At 41.9% G+C, this 20,000-nt stretch overlaps 3 protein-coding genes across 3 annotated transcripts in view; 1 reads left to right on the forward strand and 2 right to left on the reverse strand.

Annotated features, from left to right (window-relative positions):
* The window catches only part of foxo1b (forkhead box O1 b), a 21,417-nt gene extending 13,925 nt beyond the window's left edge, over nucleotides 1-7,492 (reverse strand). The window contains exon 1 of the mRNA XM_083567849.1: nucleotides 6,405-7,492. Coding sequence (XP_083423975.1) covers nucleotides 6,405-7,022 — 618 coding nt within the window. The 5' untranslated portion in view covers nucleotides 7,023-7,492. The remainder of the gene's footprint in view (nucleotides 1-6,404) is intronic.
* A 629-nt stretch (nucleotides 7,493-8,121) lies between these two features.
* Nucleotides 8,122-14,417, reverse strand: ap4m1 (adaptor related protein complex 4 subunit mu 1). Its single transcript, XM_083567876.1, has 15 exons — nucleotides 14,129-14,417; nucleotides 12,811-12,896; nucleotides 12,614-12,720; nucleotides 12,408-12,504; nucleotides 12,149-12,259; nucleotides 11,916-11,996; nucleotides 11,055-11,117; nucleotides 10,699-10,765; nucleotides 10,455-10,508; nucleotides 10,202-10,308; nucleotides 9,925-10,016; nucleotides 9,671-9,715; nucleotides 9,469-9,519; nucleotides 9,183-9,300; nucleotides 8,122-8,520 (listed from the first exon to the last, which is right to left on the reverse strand). The coding sequence occupies exons 1-15, from the start codon at nucleotides 14,184-14,186 to the stop codon at nucleotides 8,329-8,331; spliced, it is 1,329 nt and encodes a 442-aa protein (XP_083424002.1). The 5' UTR covers nucleotides 14,187-14,417; the 3' UTR covers nucleotides 8,122-8,328.
* Nucleotides 14,418-18,988: 4,571 nt separating this feature from the next.
* kcnip3b (Kv channel interacting protein 3b, calsenilin) overlaps nucleotides 18,989-20,000 on the forward strand; it is a 9,935-nt gene continuing 8,923 nt past the window's right edge. Inside the window, exon 1 of the mRNA XM_083567895.1 lies at nucleotides 18,989-19,105. Coding sequence (XP_083424021.1) covers nucleotides 19,051-19,105 — 55 coding nt within the window. The 5' untranslated portion in view covers nucleotides 18,989-19,050. The remainder of the gene's footprint in view (nucleotides 19,106-20,000) is intronic.

A 20,000-nucleotide genomic window follows, 5' to 3' on the forward strand; every position in this document is an offset into this window, starting at 1 on the left:
CTGATGTTTTTTATCCTATATTATAATAAAGAAAAACGTTCTGAACTCCACACGGCTTCGTGTTTCCTGGTTGGCGATGCAGAATCATCCACTCGATCGATTATCTTCGCTTTATTTGCGTGAGTTTTTTCTCAGTTGGCTCGGGGACGATGAGGTGAGCCGGATGTTCGACTCAATTGTACATTCCACACACACAAAAGAGAGACTCACGCACAAAAGTAAACACACTCACGGATAGAAAAGCCGGTATGCAGCAGGAATAAGACTTACACACCTAAGCATCAGGAAGAACTCGAACAATTCATTCGTCTTTTATTTCAAATATTTCAGGTAAAAATTTAATTCACATTGACTTCACACCACTCCTTTTCATGGTTTACACGATGACCACATTCTAACACTAAGGGCATCGCGATTCTAAGTCTAGAGTGGGAATAAGTTTAATCAGGCCAATGGTGGAAGAGGTGGTTCTCCGTGACGTCAGAACAATTTCCTAAGAAGAAGACAATCCCGGTCTGGAGGGAGGGATGTGAGCACAGGACTCAGGAATGGAGGATGTGTGACGTTTTCCTCTCCGACATTCTCCCCACTTCTCCCCTCTTCCTCCTGTTATTGTGTCCCATAGCGAGTGCACTTAACTTTTGAAGCGAGGCCTAAAAATATTCATGTTTCTCCTCTTTTGAAGCTTCAGAGGCAAGAAAGTGGTGACAAGCGCTCTGAGAATCTGAGGCGTGGAGTTTAGATCCGTAAACACACGAGTCTGACCCGGTCACGGGGGGGTCCGACCCGTTTCATTTTCTATTCAGGAGAAGGCACAGAGAAAAGGACGAGCGACGATTAAACACCACACCCAGACACGTGCTTTAAGCCTGAGACACGTCTGTCATTACACATCACTCTGTCTGTCTCGCCTGTCTGTCTGACTGAACCTCCAACAACGGCCAAGAGCGTGTGTGTTTATCTCACACACACACACACACACACACACACACACACACACACACACACACACACACACACACACACACACACACGCCTTCGTTAGCGTGCTGCGTGTGACTCATTCCTTCGGTATCCAGCGGGTTTAGTTTCCGCATCGGATATTCACTTCATTAAGCAATAAAAACAAACAATTCACAACTTAAACAAGAGCTGATTACTCACAAAATCAGCGCATTATTCATCAGATTACAATTTAATCACCCAACACCAGAGCAGGCTGAAGATAAGCAGATGATTCGAACCTTCAGTTCTGAAGTGCAGGTGAGAACCAGGACTGAGGGGGAAGCTCGTCTATCACTATCGTACCAATCAGGATTTATAACCCTTACCATCACACCCTTAACCCTTATAGAACATCATGTATTCCTCTCTTTCCTGTTCTAATCAGCTCCATGCTTCTGTAAAGACTTTCCTCTCACTTATGGAGCACGGCTGAGAGGATTCATTCTGCCACAAGAGCATTAATGAGATCAAACACTGATGTTCATATGTTCAAGAAGTCTTGAGTTCAACCCAAAGCACTTTAATTTAATAAAAAAAAAAAACATACAGCAGAGCACAGAGAACAACTGTGGCTTCAGACTTGAGGGAACTGTTTTGGGAAGAAACAGCTACAGGTGTGATGTTCAGGAGTGCACATTTATCCATTTGGATAAAAACAACGTCCCATGCACACCTCTAAAGACACATGTTTGAAGACTCACCTCTGAAGACACGCCTCTAAAGACACGCCTCGAAAGACACACCTCTAAAGATGCTTTAGAAGACATGCCTCTAAAGACACGTCTCTAAAGACACCTTTAAAGACACGCCTCTAATGATGCACTTCCATTGACCTTGCACCAAAGACAAACCTTTAAGGATATTGCTCTGAAGATCTCTCTAGCTCTAAAGATACATCTCTATGGATATGTCTCTAAAGACAATCCTCTTAAAGACATGTCTCTAAAAACATGTGTATAAAGACATGCCTATTCAGTCAAGCCTATAAAGATACGCCTGTAAAGACATGCCTTTAAGGATATATCTCTAAAGACACGCCTATAAAGCCACATGTCTCTGAAGACCAGCCACAGAAGACACATGTGAAAAGACACACCGCTGAGAACACACCACTGAGGACATGTCTCCGAAGACACGCCTTGTGCATGCAGCTCGAGTGGATTTGTCTTCCTCTTGCTGAGAAACATGTTCAACTCTCAGAATTCAAATCTTTATAAATCTGATAAACATCCGACAACACCTTCATGACCTCTGCCTTTACTCACTGTTCCTCTTCCTCTACCTCGAGTTCACGCTGAACTGTATGCTGGGAAACGCCGCTGTAACGGCAGTCTGTGTGTTTATTCCGGCTTTATCCCGATCCCGAGGCGGGATTCCTGTAAACATGTGAACCACAGGTCATCCAGTCAAACAGCTCAAGGCTCCACTGAATAAAATTAACATACACCTATACATACACACACACACACACGCACACGCGCACACGCACACACACACACACACACACACACACACACACACACACACACACACACACACACACACACACACACACACACACACACACATTGTTACCCCATTATTATCCCCGATCGCTCAAAAAGTCCGCTTCAGTTTCCTCCTTTCAAAGAAAGACTCCAGAAACACTGCTTCTATAACGAGCGTCACTATTTATAACAGAATGGAGCACAAGGTGAATTCCCATCCAGCTCCGAGAGCTTTAGCTGCTTCTAAAGCAGCGCTGGCGAAAGTTCAGGATGTATTTTACACATAAGAATTGTCCATAACGACCCTTTACAGATAAAATACAGATTCATATCTAGGATGTCTGAGGACACTTCCCAAACTCTGAAGCTAGAATATAATGAAGCTGCTGTTAGTGGACAATACATCACAGCAATTTATCAAAATACCCAAATAAACCCCACCCACCAATCAGCTTTTTATCCTATCAGACAGCAGCAACTAACTGAGAAAGGTGACGATTGACATGTGCTTCTTCAGAGTCATCGACCTTCTGCACGACGCTGCATTACAGAGTGACGGAACACACACATGGATGAAATCCGCATTCCCTCTTCTGCATACAGGAACCCGTGAGAAGCCCATCACACCCACACGGAACCGCCGTATATCGCAATTTATCGCAAATAAAACCATGGCAACCAGCAGGACACGCCCACAAGGTTGAAAAAAAGCTGTTAAACCGTGATGTGACACGACTGTAATTAAAATCAATCAATCAATCAATCAAAAAGCTCTGCTTAATTGAATCTAAGGAGCAAATGGTGGCAGTAAATTACATCTCACACACAAACACACACACACACACACACACTTCCTTTAACAGGTGTGTGTGTGTGTGTGTGTGTGTGTGTGTGTGTGTGTGTGTGTGCGCACGCGCCTGTGTGTAGCTGACAGTGCAAAGCTACATGACGGGCGAGTGAAGACTGCTGACTGCTCCACATCGACTCGACTCACGTAACTTCCTCTTGACATTTTTGACTGGGGATTTTTTACTTCTGATATCAAACGATTTCTGAGAATATGCTTGTGTTCCACGTGCCTTTTACACAGCTGAGTGTGTGACGCTTTGATCCCTCTGCACATCTGCACCATGCTAATTACACACTGCACACCTGCATGCAGATGGACCATGCAGATCATCAGCAGAGAAACCGCGAGCGCTGCACTGATACCGATCTCTATAAACCGATTTTTTAGATGGTGTCAGAGATGCAGCGATGTTCCTCTGCAGGAACGTCCAGGAGACTCCATCAGAAACACGGCCCCTCAAACACGTGATTATTTCATTTATTTACTAATTAACTGTAAAACCAAGAAAACTTAATACAACTCTAAGCGCTCAAAAGCCCTTCTTTAAAGTTTATTACGAAAAACACACTGAAATTACTTTCTTCATGTTAGTACTTTACCCCTTCGGCCACGCCCCCTCGGCCACACCCCCTAATGTTACACCTGGATGGTGGACTGCATCTGCACTGTGTCTTCATTCCTGCAGGAATCTTTATCAGTTACACACACACACACACACACACACACACACACACACACACACACATTGTTACCCCATTATTATCCCCGATCGCTCAAAAAGTCCATATACAGTCATATACACCTCTGCCACACACTTACATACATGCACACACACACACGCGCACACACGCGCACACACGCACACACACGCATACACACGCACACACACACACACAGCCCCAGTTTGACTCCACAAACAACTGCAAACATCTGTCCTCAAATTCACATACATTCTGTGTGTGTGTGTGTGTGTGTGTGTGTGTGTGTGTGTGTGTGTGTGTGTGCGGGTGTGTGTGCGTGTGCATGCGTGTGTGTGTGTGTGTTCAGCCTTAAAGATTGGTGAGAGGTAAAGTGCTGCAAACTTCAAAGAATTATGAGATTCATCCGCTGAGCACAGAGACCACAGTTCAACATGCAAACTACCGAGAGAGAAAAAGAAAGAAAGAAAATAAAAGTGCCAATAATATATGCATATACTGTACAGTAAGAAGATGAACACACACACACACACACACACACACACACACACACAGCCAGATTTCCAAAAACAGCCGCAAGATGCAAAGCAGGTGTGACCATCATGATGTCATGAAGGTTTTGATATTTCATTACCACACATAAGAATGTTCAACAAAACACACACACACACACACACACACACACACACACACACACACACACACACACACACAGACACACACACACAGACACAGACACACACACACACACCCCTAAATATGTTCACTTCAGAATGGAGTTTGAATTGAGAATGTTTCAGGTTAATGTTAAGCTGCACAAGAATGACTCACTCACCGAAACCTGTACACACACACACACACACACACACACACACACACACACTTCACCTTCTTTTCCTCCATTACTCAGAGTGAAACAGCGCTGCACCTTCTGCCAGTGTCAGGACATTTTCAAGTCACCTTAAATAACCTCACACTTCCGTTCAGCTTCTGGATATGTGTGTGTGTGTGTGTGTGTGTGTGTGTGTGTGTGTGTGTGTGTGTGTGTGTGTGTGTGATGAATGATCTATCATTCAAAAAACGTTTAAACCATGACCTTTGACTCTATACCCTGAAGCAATAGGACACGAGGCTTCTGTTTCTGCAACATCTCGCTGGACCAATCAGGATGCAGGGATGAGACAGAGGAACAAGACAGTGGGATGAGACCATGATGTATCTGAGAGATTCATTTAGCTCCTTCACCGTTGCTCAGTGGACAAATAAGTGAAACCTCAGCAGTTAAATGAACCTCATCCCACAGCAGGGTGGACCGGTCAGGGTGCTAGAAGGAGTCTCTCTGTGTCAGTGTAAAGTTTTTGGTCTTCAGCACTGAGAAACTTTATGGGTTTTTTCTATGGTTTCTATGCAACATAACCATCGAGCTGTGTTTGGTTCTTATTCGCGAAACAAACAGTGAGAATGGCGTGTAGGGGAAAGAAGGTTCCCTTTTTTTTCTCTTCACATTAAATGTAACTAGAAACAGATAAAAAGTACAAAGTGACATTCATTACGCATATTAAAAAGTAGTTCTTTGCACTGAAATTGAAGCCCAAGTCCACATGTGGCATGAACACATCTAAAGCTCAGTTCATTAACACTCAAAATAAACTAATTAAACTGCTGTTAATGAATTACACTGAATATGTAAACTCAGGTGATTTCCCCACACAGACGCTGCATAACTCATCACAGTGATTATGATCAGGATTAGTCATGGGTCCGAGCTGGGAAATCACCAAACCCTGCATGAGACTGGCTTTCTGACCTGCTCAGGTGTGTGTGTGTGTGTGTGTGTGTGTGTGTGTGTGTGTGTGTGTGGAGATCAAACACCTCTCATCACTTCACACTTTTAATCCGAGTGAATAAAAGCACAGGGGAGCAGCATTCTGACCACAGAACATATCGTTTTCATTCTCACACACCCTCTGCTGCACACTGGGCATGAGCTCCATCTTCACACTCCACACCACTGCTCTATTGTTGTTATGAAGGTTCTGTTTTCTGGAACATTTTTACCAAGAAACTTTTAGGGATTCTTTAGTTCTCTTTTCCGTGCATGTGTTTTTTAATAAAATAAAAATACAGAAATAAAAATACTGCATTCTTTAGAGTTTTGTGCACGTGCGCTGCTGGAGTTTGGTTCTGGATTCAAAGTTCAACAGAGTTTAAGAAGTTTGAGAAACTGTGTCTGATTTCAGTAAAGTAAATACAGGACCTTTTTGCTGATGAGCGCGGTTTGTTTGCATCCCTCTGTGTGTGTGTGTGTGTGTGTGTGTGTGTGTGTGTGTGTGTGTGTGTGTGTGTGTGTGTGTGTGTGTTTACCTTCCAGCCGGCTGAGCTGTTGCTGTCCCCCTTGTCCTTGAAGTAAGGGACGCTCTTCACCATCCACTCGTAGATCTGCGCGAGGGTCAGGCGTCTCTCAGGTGAGCTCTCGATCGCCTGCGTGATCAGGTCTGCGTACGACATGTTCCCCCACGCGTTCCTCCGGCACGAGCTGCTCTTCCGCTGCGCAGACGCCGCCGCCGCAGACGACGACGAGGAGGATGATGTGGAGGACGAGGATGAGGTAGAGGATGAAGAGGAAAGAGGTTGCACGTGCACCTGATGATGCTGCTGCTGCTGCGGCTGCTGCTGCTGCTGCGGCGGCACCTGTTGCACCTGAGCGCGCGCCAGTGGCGGGTGCTGCTCCTGCTGCCGCCGCGCCTCGTTGCTCCTGAAGTCGTGAGCTTTCCTCTCCTCAGTCTCCGTCTCCACCTCCTCCAGCAGAGCCAAGCTCAAACCGCCCATGAAGTCCAGGTCCCGCTGCTCAGCCTCCGCTCCCGCAGCCACAGGAGGAGAAGACTCGGGTCTGGGCAGCGGCCAGGTGCACGACCTCGGACGGCAGAACGGCTCGAAATCCGGGTCTGGGTCCAGCGGCTGGAGCTGCGCCGCCTCGGCCATGACCTCCTGAGAGAAAAAAGTGAATCAACACGCACTCACAAACTCACTCACACACTTACTCACTCACACACTCACTCACACACTCACTCACACGCGTGCGCGCGCGAGTTTGCCCACAGACAGTAGAAGTCACTCCCGTCACGGAGTCCCGCTCTCATTACACACGCAGCGCGCGAGCAGAGGTTCTACACCTAAACCCCGGACACGCCTACTACGCCTGACTGTCAGGCCACTAACCAATCACATCAACGCACTAATAAGGTAACTATAGAGCTTATTTGCATACGAGCTACAATTAAATAGAGAAAGAAAATCAGCATCCGGATTTGTTCCACCGACATTGGATTTGGATTTTTTCCCCCAGATACTCTGATCTTAATCCGTAGTGAGAAACTGTTCCATTTCTGTGTATTTATAGTAAACCAGAACCTTCAGGTGGTAATAACTTAGTGGTTAAGGCATTGGGCTATGGGTCTGAAGATCCCAGCCTCTGAGCAAGACCCTCAACCGAAGAGCTTCTCAGATGTATGAATGAGATCAAAGAGAAATAAGGGCGTCTGCCAAATGCTGTAAATGTTGATCCAGCTGTGTCCTGTGAGTGCATCAATCTGGCAACCCGGACTAACAGTATAATAAATGTTATTAGTATGTTGTAATAGTGTTTATTATAGAATTATTGTTTATCTTTCCATTTTCATCATCACCATCACTATCTCAGGGAGCTTTTCCTTGCCACAGTCGCCGCTGGACAAACTTACAATTATAAATAACAAACTTATACATTATTTTATTACCGCCTTATCTCACTAAAGTCGTTTTGAGACATTGTCCATTTTTAAAAAAACGCTCTACTAATGCATTAAACTGAACTATTTCTAAATGTGATCTAAATTAGAGCAATACAAACTTTTACTGACACCAAGGATTTACTTGGTGTGTATGTGCTGCCTTTTATAATTAATCATGACCGCTTCTTCTTTCCGCTAGAGGGCGCCTAATCGTTTCTTTACAGCACATAGTGTGTGTGTGTGTGTGTGTGTGTGTGTGTGTGTGTGTGTGTGTGTGTGTGTGTGTGCGAAACGGCAGCACAAATGCAACATTACTGTCAATAATAATTTTAATTTATACATATTCTTTACAAAGAAAATTACAAGCAGCATACAGCAAAATAAAAAAACAAATAAAAGATATGTACATGTATATAATCATCACAAACAGGAGCCTTCAGTGTTATCATAATGAGACAATTTTATGAGAACAATATACAGTATATATATATATATATATTTCTGTGCGCGTGTATTCTTCAGATGCGTATAGTGTAGGATTCGGAGTGTGTGACGTAGCGAACCCAGCGATGAGATGGACCCTGCTGGTTTGGAGACAGACGTACAAATCGGAGCTGTAGCCCTGTACACGTGTGTTTGGGAAGCTCGAAGCTCATGCTGACTGGCCCCACCTCCTGGAGAGAGGCGGAGCTAAGACAGGGAACCTCCACCTACAGGAAGAGTTATGATTATATATATATAAATAAAAAGGCTTTAACATGTCACATATACATCATAGCACAGTGAAATATTTCTTTGTACTTTCCAGTGATATTAAAAAGCTGTGGTCAGAGCGTGGGTTCCGCCCAAAAGGCCCAAGAGTGGCAGACTGGAAATAGTGGGGTTTGAACCCCTGACCTTCTGATCAGTAACCCAGAGCCTAGTTACCACCTCCTATAGTAATGAGAGCTAGTGATTAGGATCGTGTTACCTGAGAATTAAAAAATGGCTGTTTACGCAGGAAAGAATAAAAATGAAAGAAGGAAAGAAGAAGGGAAGAAGAAAATAAAATATAGAAGAAAGGATTAAAAAGGGAGGAATGTAAGAAATAAAGGGACAGATAGAAAAAAGGAAGGAGAGATAAAAAATTGGCTGAAAGAACGAAAAAGGGAAGGTCGAAGGATAAACGAATGGAAGGACAGAGGAGTGTATGAGTTTGAGAAGTGATGCATGCTGGATGTGATTTAGATTTAGAACTTTTGTTTAGTGCCAATCTGGCAACCTCACGAGGTCACGCAAACAATAAAATCTGTATTTACTGGTGTATATGCTGGATTGTGTTTGTGTTTGTGTGTGTGTGTGTGTGTGTGTGGAATAAAGATATAAAGCTCACCTTAAAGAGAGCTGAGAGCTGAGCTCCTCCAGGGAATCGTGGGATTTCCCACGCAATGGATTTGTGTTTGGGTCGAAGCTCAGCCGTCTGGTCAGGACTACTCAACTCCTGAGAGAGACTGAGAGAGAGAGAGAGAGAGAGAGAGAGAGAGAGGGAGAGAGAGAGAGAGAGAGAGAGAGAGAGAGAGAGAGAGAGAGAGAGAGAGAGAGACTTTAATATTATAATTTTTTTACAATGAGAAATGTAATTATATGAAGCTGTGAGGTCTTTCCTCATTTCCTCGTACCTGAGAGAACCCTTGGGCACAGGAAGTGTCACTGAAACGTTTATAGCAGCGCTGCAACACAAACATGTATAAACCTGAGCGTGATAGAAAAATCAATACACACGAAATACAGGAGATGATTAGAGTGGAACTGTGAGCATATATGACCAAACACACACACACACACACACACACACACACACACAAACACACACACACGCACCTTTTAGGCGGTAAATCACAGCGCAGTTTGAGGAAAATCAACAACCTGAGCGAAAAGATGGAGAATATTCAATTCATTATTCATTTCACTGCTCAGTCTGTGTGAAAACCTCATCCAATTACATCCTAATATTTGATGCCACGCAGACATTCATCACAAAATTCTCTCACCATCATCATCCTGTTATACACACACCTTTAACACACACCTGCGTGCGATGTTTGTGTGTTGTGTTGTTATGAGGAATGTTGTACCTGCTCCCATAATCCTTCTCCACAGTGGGGAAAAGACGGAATGGAGGAGGACACGGTAGCTCATCGCACAGCTGGTACTGCATCAGGGTTTGCTAAAGTGCGTGCGCACACACACACACACACACACACACACACACACACACACACACACACACACACAGATTTTTATGTACAATCACATTGTATTTATTAATATACACAGACTCCGTTCAAAACAGTGTGTGTGTGTGTGTGTGTGTGCGCGTGTGTGTGTGTGTGTGTGTTTGCTTCGCTTTACCTCCCCTTGGCTGGGGCAAATCTTTAAAATCCTGTATGTATCAAACTCGTCGAGGTTCACGGCCTGGTGAAAACTGCACTCATCCACTCGCACGGCCGATCCGTAACCTGACAGAGGGAAAAAGAGAGAGAAAAAAGAGAGTGTCAGTGTTGATGAAGATGGTGCAGTAGTGTTGGTGTATTTTTAGTGTAGTATTGATGGTATTTTAAAGCTCTTTCTGATTGATTGTAATGTTAATAGTGACTGCTCTCACCTCTGAGCTGAGACTTCCCAATGCTGAACTCCTCATTCAGGCCGATCCTCATCTCTACACAACACACATTTAAAGATTTGCGCCAATTGAGGGGAGGTGAAGTCGAGCAAACACACACACACACACACACACACACACACACACACACACACACACAGGAATTGTTTCAGCCGATTTCATACAAAACAAGGATATTAAGGTCTATTTTTGATTCTTATATCAGGGTTTATCAGCATTATTGTACCTGAACATGATGGAACATAACACTTTACTCTGATCTCTCCCTCCACATCTGCTTTCATCACAACCCCCTACAAACAAACACACACACACACACACACACACACACAGGTTTTTGTCTCAGTGATAATAGTCTCATGCTGTTACTGTCAGTTTAATATCATGAACAGTGTGTGTGTGTGTGTGTGTGTGTGTGTGTGTGTGTGTGTGTGTGTGTCTGTGTGTGTGTGTGTGTGTGTGTGTGTGTGTGTGTGTGTGTGTGTGTGTGTGTGTGTGTGTGTGTGTGTAAATTATTGGTAATTGTAAAAACTGAAACTTTACTGTCATGGTTTTATACACAATAAAAACTGAAGCACTCACATTAGAGCCAATAACCACTGAGAGTCTCTCCACCACATCCACAAAGATCTCATTCTTACTTCCCTGCAAAACACACACACACACACACACACACACACACACACACACACACACACACACACACACACAGACACACACACACACACACACACACACAAAGAGGGTGGGGGATGATGACTAAATGTAATATATAACATTAACATATATCAGTATATTAAATAATAAATGAATTAGAAACTGGATGAACTGGAACAAATGACTGAATAAACAACTGAATTCGATGAGTAAGTGAGTGAATGAGTGAAAAGATGGATGAGTAAGTGAGAGAGTGAGAGAGTGAGTAGATGTATGTGTGAGTGAGAGAGTGAGTAGATGGATGTGTGAGTGAGAGAGTGAGTAGATGGATGTGTGAGTGAGAGAGTGAGTAGATGGATGAGTGAGTAGATGAATGTGTGAGTGAAAGAGTGAGTAGATGGATGAGTGAGTGAGAGAGTGAGAGAGTGTGTAGATGGATGTGTGAGTGAGAGAGTGAGTAGATGGATGAGTGAGTGGATGGATGAGTGAGTGAGAGAGTGAGTAGATGGATGTGTGAGTGAGAGAGTGAGTAGATGGATGTGTGAGTGAGAGAGTGAGTAGATGGATGAGTGAGTAGATGGATGAGTGAGTAGATGAATGTGTGAGTGAAAGAGTGAGTAGATGGATGAGTGAGTGAGAGAGTGAGAGAGTGTGTAGATGGATGTGTGAGTGAGAGAGTGAGTAGATGGATGAGTGAGTGGATGGATGAGTGAGTGAGAGAGTGAGTAGATGGATGTGTGAGTGAGAGAGTGAGTAGATGGATGAGTGAGTAGATGGATGAAGCACCTCTCCACTGTGAGAAGTCATGATGGGTCGAGCAGCAGCGGTGCTGGGAGCAACTTTACTCTGCTGTGTCTCTGCTCCAAACTGCAACCAACCAACACACACATACACACACACACACAAACATACACACACATACACACACACACACACACACACACACACACATTTAACCCTCTTAATTTCAACTAAGATGTACACAGTGAGTGTGTATTATCTGGATTATAAGTTCTTACGAGAGCGATGTTGCTGAGGTCGAACAGACTGAAAGGTTTGGAGGCCACCGGCTCCGTCTGTATAAAATTCTTCAGGATGTCCATGGAGGTTGTCTGGATGTAACCATAATCCTGAGAAAGAAAGAAAGAAAGAAAACAAATAACTCAATGCTCCTCGTCACCTTTCACACTCAGTTACAGCTTCGACGTACGTTTGGATCAGACTAATTAATAATTAATGCTATTTACAACAAAACAGGAAAGTGTGTGTACGACTCACCACCATCTCGTCCAGGAGCTCGTAGATCAGAGCGAAGTTCATGCGCACGGTTTTCTCACAAACGCTGCCGCAGTAATCCTTAATCAGAGAGACGAGCCTGCACGGGAAAACACACGTCACATCATCAAAACACACGTCACACAGAGGCACCGTGACGTCACAGTGAAAAGCGTGGAGGTGAACACAGAAGCACTTCTTCACTACACCTGTTAAGAAACTCGACAGCGGTGAATGGAGAAAGATCCGTCCTCGTTGACACGACCCAGTAAAGTCCAGCGTTCCGGATGTGAATAAAGTTCACTCCTTTGTGACTCTACAGAGCACAGAAACACACAACAGCATCGTCTGCTGCATCATCCGTCAGAACGAACATACACACAATAACAATCGAATACAAACCCACCATGACCACACAGGGCTGATCTCCACTCAGAGACGACACCAGCTCATAAAACGTGCTCATGGAGTCTTTTTCAACTTCACCACGGACTGAACGAGAGTCAAGCAAATACACAAACACATACAGATACTTCAACATACACACATTGTGTATGTTTATTAACACATCCCAGACTGTTAATAGCAACTCACCCTGACTAAAGAACCACACACACACACACACACACACACACACACACACACAGCATAAAAAAAACAATAGAAAATCAATCTGACTATCATCTACAGATTTAGATTTATACACAAGATTTAATTCTAAAATAGAGAATTATGTGTAAGAGCAGTCTGTAGGTTGTTGTGGATTAGGGGTCGGGCGATACGGCAAAGAAATTCAATTAAAATCTCGTTTAATTCAGAATCGATTCACGATTTTGTTTTTTGTAACCATGAGGCTCATGTACAGCTGAAAAGTGCGACTAAGAGACATGAAGAGACGTGAAGAGACGTGAAGAGAATGCTCTCGCACATGAGCGGGTAATCAGGTGCACAGTCGTGCGCTCGGACAATGTCGTTCCCTAGTTATTGGACGAGTGCGTCAACATTTTTATACCTCAATTTAAAACAAAATGTAAAAATCATCTTAAAGCGTAAATGTGAAATAATAAATAAATAAAAAAATCTCCTAGCCCAATTCTGGAGTCCCTATTCTAGTGTGATCTAGGAAAAATAATAAAAAATAATTCATGAGAAAGATTTTAAATCTCTCTGCTCTGGTAAAGTCAATAATGACCTTTAAATAGCACGTGTCACTGTGTCGCTATAAATATGCTCTTATTATCTTTCATCTCTCACATACATTACTGTCAGTGTGTCATATGTGTGAAATTCTCTGTGGGATCAATAAAGTGATCTAGCTTTCTTTTTATACTTTCTGCATCATTATTATGATTTATATAATGTTTCTCCCCTCTGTCCTCTCTCCTTGTGTTGTGTGTGTATAAGAAAAAGGTCTGAGTCTTGGAGTAAATCTGCTCTACACGACCTGATGAAGTGTGAATGATAAATAAAAAGTTCTATATGTGTGTAAACACGTGAATATATAAAACTATTAACATTATCTTACACATGCACACCTCTCTCACACTCACTCTCACTCACTCTCACACACACACACACACACACACACACACACACACACACACACACACACACACACACACACACACTGTACATTAGATTCAACTTCTATCATTCATATTGAGTTCTTATTTATCTTCTACAACCAGCACAACCCCCCAAACCCCCCCTGAGGATCAGGATACAGTCTTTGTAGATCAGATTGTCGCCTTTTGATGACAAAATAAACACCTGCGAAATCATTTTCTCCCAAAAATCTCCCCAAAACTCACTAATTCCTGTTTCCACAAACACCACACAGGAGCAGAATATTTCCTTAACTAGATTTCCACAAAATCAGACCTAAATTATTTCGGAAAACCGGCATAATTTATGTATAAATATCAAACTAATAGAATGTGTAATAATGAAGGCATTACGCGGCTGCGCTACATACAGCTACAACACACAGTGTTTATAATCCTGCACTTCCGGTATCTGTAGGACCCCTTGTGTAGCTCTCATATGCGCCTGATTAAAAATCGATGTGATCCGTTAACGCACCACATAGAAAAGTATATATAAACTTGTTATTTCTATCCAATTGGATTACACACACAAAATATCACAAAATATAAAAAGTATTAAAAAATGAATAAACAGACGGCGCGCGATATATTTCAACTAACATTAAATTGATTGTTCGAAACTAAAACGTTCCCAGATAGGTCGTGTTTTTCACGTGTTTCAGTATAAATATAAATACAGTTCATTTATTCGCTTTATGTTTAAAAAATATTCAAATACGATTTAAACCTCAACCAGAATTAAACACACCAATAGCTACATAAACATGTAGTTTTATACAACACTGGTGGTCACATGTAAGAACTGCATATAAATGCGCACGTTCTATAGAAACAGCTGATGGTAGCACATTATTCTTGTGGAGTTAGCTACATGCTAAGATTAAAATTTACAGTGACGATAAAACCGCTAAAATGTTCAACATATAAATGCTTGAGTAAAAATATTATTATATTAATATATTATTATATTATGTCAATTGTGTAGGTTACGTTCTTTCTGGTAAAACATTATTAGGGATTATAGCAGCCGAGATTGCATGGTAGCGTGGCCGAGCGGTCTAAGGCGCTGGATTTAGGCTCCAGTCTCTCTGGAGGCGTGGGTTCGAATCCCACCGCTGCCAACAACCTTTTATTTATTTTTTGCATAGAAAAACACATTACAACAATATTCCACTCTCTTCGTTATGCACTTTAACATTCTAAACAAACTACCGTGATTAATGATGAAATAAACAATCCTATATCCACATACACACCTTCATAGGCAACACAACAATCAGCGCGAGAGAGGAAACTCTTCTTTTGTTGTGAATGTCTTTTTACGAACTGAAGTGAGGTGCATTAGAAAGGAATTCAGTAAAAAGGTTTATATTTGGTGTTCTCACAAAACATATAGTACATACATATGGTCTGTGTATGTAGTGAGACCGGTCTACTTAATGCACTGATATTACAGAAATGGTATCAATAATCTATATCTAATTTAAATTTAATCGAATTGTTAATAATAGAGTGAACGAGATAGTTGGTTGTATAAATGAAATAATTTTAGATAAAAGGCACCGCTGGGATTCGAACCCAGGATCTCCTGTTTACTAGACAGGCGCTTTAACCAACTAAGCCACGGCGCCACATGGCAACACGCAGCGTGATAAGATTTTTAATTAGTAGTGTTCTGATCAGAAAACACGAAGAAGTGATCTGGTTAATTCACTCTTTTGTTAAATGATAAGAAGAGAAAAAGAAGAGAAACACAACTCTTGCAAAAAGCAACCAAAGTGCGATAAGAATGGGGGGCAATTTTGGTGGAGTGAAACAGAAAATACACTTGTGAGACTCGAACCCACACCAGCCGAGCCGAATGTATTAGTGCCCCATCCACATAACACACACGCGGTCTGAATACACATTCTGCAGGAGTTGGGGATTTCAGAAACGTGAAATAATCGTGACAAAAGCTTTGGTCGTGGCTCCTACGTCGTTTCGTAAGAATCAGCATGTGAAAGTGTTCCGGGGGTTCAGGATTAATATCTGGTTTGTTAAATGGTACAACAAATCAATTACACATTGAACTCGAACAGAACTCAAACACCATGAACGAGGATCTGGTGGAGTTGTGGAAGCAGAAATCCTGCGTGTACAAGCTCAATTTAAAAAGAAAGACATTTTGCTCAAAACAAAATACAACGATTTGAATCCAACACCTTAACAATCACATCACAGCGCTTCAGGGATGCAACGATCAGCTGATCTTTCTTTTTCTTTGTCTCATTATCTAAGGTGACCTGGGAAAATATCCACAACTCTTTCCTAATGTCTTGTGCTGCATTTCAGGCCTAAATTTAGGGCGGCTCCGGGGTTTCACACATCTCCTGTTACCGATTCTCTGGCTTAGAAACACTAGACGGGGGACATCGTGGTCCTGCTCAGGAGGCTATCGATCTGTCTGTCATTTAAAACTGATTGATTGAGAAATTGTTTTAGGGAAATGCTCCATCTGATGGCTGCAAATGACTGGAGAAGACCATGAATGCTTTCTGTTAGAAGACAATAATGTTCCACAATTTTACTCTTCTGATATTTACCCTATTATTATGGAAGAGAGAAAATGCAACCTCCAAAATCTTTTAAAATGATAATAAATACGGTTCCTGTGAAACGTGTGGAACCACTGAGTGATTATGATGTTTAAGAGACAAGGGATGTTCCTTTTGTTACTATGCAGCAAACTCGGTAATGTCACGGCCTGAAGTCCAGATGTTCCACATTATATTCATTGATCCTACCTAAAATCCTATCGTAGCACGATTCATTTCTTGTGATCCAGTTCATCCCAGAGCAGTTCAGTAGGATTGAGGTGCGGTGACTGGGCAGGTTCTTCCATGATAGATATCACTTCAGACGACTGTTTGTTCTCTGTATAACAGATCTCACAAACATGAGTATACCCCTCAGATTTCAGCAACCATTTAAGTATCTTCTCAAGGGACAAAACTATAGAAATGAAACTTGGATATATTTTAGAGGAGTTAGTGTGCAGCTTGTATAGCAGTACAGATTCTCTCTCCTCTAGAAAAATAACCCAACATACAGCCATTATTGTCTAAATAACTGTTAACAAAAGTGAGTACACCCTCAGTGAACATGTCAAAACTGTGTCCAAATTGTCACTATTTTGTGTGAGCACATTGTTATCTCACACTGCTTTAATCCTTCTGGGTATGTTATTCACCAGAGCTGCACAGGTTGTTGCTGGGATACTTTTCCACTCCTCAATAATGACGTCACGGAGCTGCTGGATGTTAGACACATGGTGCTTCCACAGGAGCTCAATAGGGTTGAAGTCTGGAGACATACTTGGCCACTCCATCACCTTCACCTTCAGCCTTCTCAGCAAGGTAGTTGTCATCTTGTTGGTGAGTTTGGGGTCGTTATTATGTTGGACTCACCTGGAGGGGTGATATATTTATATATATGTTGAGAGACGAAACACATGAACATAGAATACATTCACCTTTATACAGAGCAACTTACAATGATCTCATTTACAGAAATGCACAATAGGGTTAAGGGCATCTTGGTGTCACTGGGATTACAACTCATGACCTTCTGACCAGAAGTCCAACATCTCAGCCATTGAGGTTGCATCATCACAGAGCCAAATGTTTGTAGTTATGTGTTTTGTGGGTGAACATTTTTGGAAGGAGTCTCCAGTGTCAGCATTTTAAGACATGATGTGGTCCCTATGCGTTTTCATGTCATCTCTCTCTCTCTCTCTCTCTCTCTCTCTCTCTCTCTCTCTCTCTCTCTCTCTCTCTCTCTCTCTCTCTCTCTCTCTCTCTCACTCACTGTGTCCTTCCTCCTCACTCTCACTTTCTCTCTCTTGTCACTCCCCCAAAATCATAGGAAGGAAAAGCGACAGCTGGTGAACAACTGAACTGCAGTAAATGGAAAAGGGAAGAAGAGAAAACAGAGAGCTGCACATACAGGTGAACTTTATACGTCTTCTTCATGCCAATCTTCATGCCTGCTCCTGTAATGACATTAAATGATAAGCTAACGATATTTATATATTATAATATAATATATGATCGCTGATATTTTTCTCTTCAAGCTGCTGTTGGTTTTCGGTCTCAAGGTTTTTTTTAAATTCCAAACTTGACAAGTGTGCACCTGATAATGAAACGTGTGTTATTTGTGTATGGTGTGATTTTGTGTTGTTACAGTATTATTAGCATTCTTTGTTTATAAAAAAAAAGAAAAAAAAAAGAACAAAGACAAACAGACGTCTATTATAAACTGTCCAAATAATAAAAACATCTGGAGTGTTAATAAAGCTGAGAGACATTAATGCAGTGTGTATCGGTGTCTGAGCTTTATTAACACTCCAGATGTTTTTATTATTTGGACTGTGTGTTTTTGTTCTTTTTTATAGCATGTGAAATTTACTGATGTAGGAAGTGTGTTTGTGTGTATCCTGTGCTGAAGGTGAAGTCACTCTGACCTCTCTCTGGCTCTTTTTATAAAGATTTAGCTCTGGGAAAAGAGCCAGAGAGACTCCACGATGGAGAGATAGTGAGATGGACCGTGATAAAAAAGAGACGAACAAGTCAAGGACACACAGCACACACTTCTGTTCTCTGAGTGAAATCTCATATTTACAAAGAAAGAGTGTGTGTGTGTGTGTGTGTGTGTGTGTGTGTGTGTGTGTGTGTGTGTGTGTGTGTGTGTGTGTGTGTGTGTTTCAAATAAGTTCTCTATCTATCTATCTATCTATCTATCTATCTATCTATCTATCTATCTATCTATCTATCTATCTATCTATCTATCTATCCATCCATCCATCCATCCATCCATCTATCCATCCATCCATCCATCCATCCATAAATCCATCCATGCTTCTGTCCTTCTGTCTCCTTCCTTTCCTCCAGACTGCAGGACAGAAGCATGTGGGAGGAGTTTTCCTTTCTGATGCTGATGAGCAGGAGAGTGGAGGCGGAGACAAACTCACTAAACCCTGCCCCTTATGTCATTACTTTATGAAGTGTTGCCTGGTAAAATGGATCATCAATAGTAGAACAGCTCAGATCACAGGTACACACACACACACACACACACACACACACACACACACACACACACACACACACACACACACACACACACACGGAATGGAATATGATCAGTTTGATGTAATGGACTGCAATGGCATTTATACCATCACTAGCTGAAGGTAATGACTTTAGTAAGAAGTTTCTCAGCACTCAAGCAGAAGTACTGACTGATACGTTCCTGTCATATCTGCTCTGAGATTCCCTGGTTGAAGATAAATTTATGGGATCATTTATCCTCGAGCATAAAGGATTTCAGCAAACATTCTAGGTGGTATCATAAAGTTTGGTGATTCGCTCTGTTTTTTAAGAAAGTACTTTATTTATCTGCGTTTCCACACGATCACCTTCAAAATAGTTTTCTTATATAGTTAAACAGTGACCCAGTGTTCTCCTGGAACGTGTCCTGGAGGTCTTCTCGATGTCCATGATGAAAAGACATACGTGGGAACGCACGTGGGTCAGAACAGCAGCCGTTACACCATCAGTCTCCAAACCTTTTGATACCACCTGAATCTCTTTACACTTTATATCTTTCTATTTATTATTTTCTTTGTTTGTTTTTATCAAATTTAAGTCAAATTTGTCCACCATCCAGTGAAATGTTATATAACTGGACCTGGACATAAAACTGAACAGATACATTTTGTTTACAGTTGTATAATAGGTGTGTATGCCCAAAAAACAACTTGTAAATACATGAGATAAATTGAGGTTTATTTAATTAAAATATTTTCTTTACAGCAAAAATATATAATATTTATTAATTTATTATGAGTAAACGATCTAATTTTGTATTTGGATTCAAATGGCCTCTTACTGTGTTTCTAAAGACCTCGTTTATATATTGTTTTATACTGTTAAACACTCCGTATATG

This window comes from Silurus aristotelis (genome assembly GCF_946808225.1).
Source record: "Silurus aristotelis genome assembly, chromosome: 18".
Lineage (NCBI taxonomy): Eukaryota > Metazoa > Chordata > Actinopteri > Siluriformes > Siluridae > Silurus > Silurus aristotelis.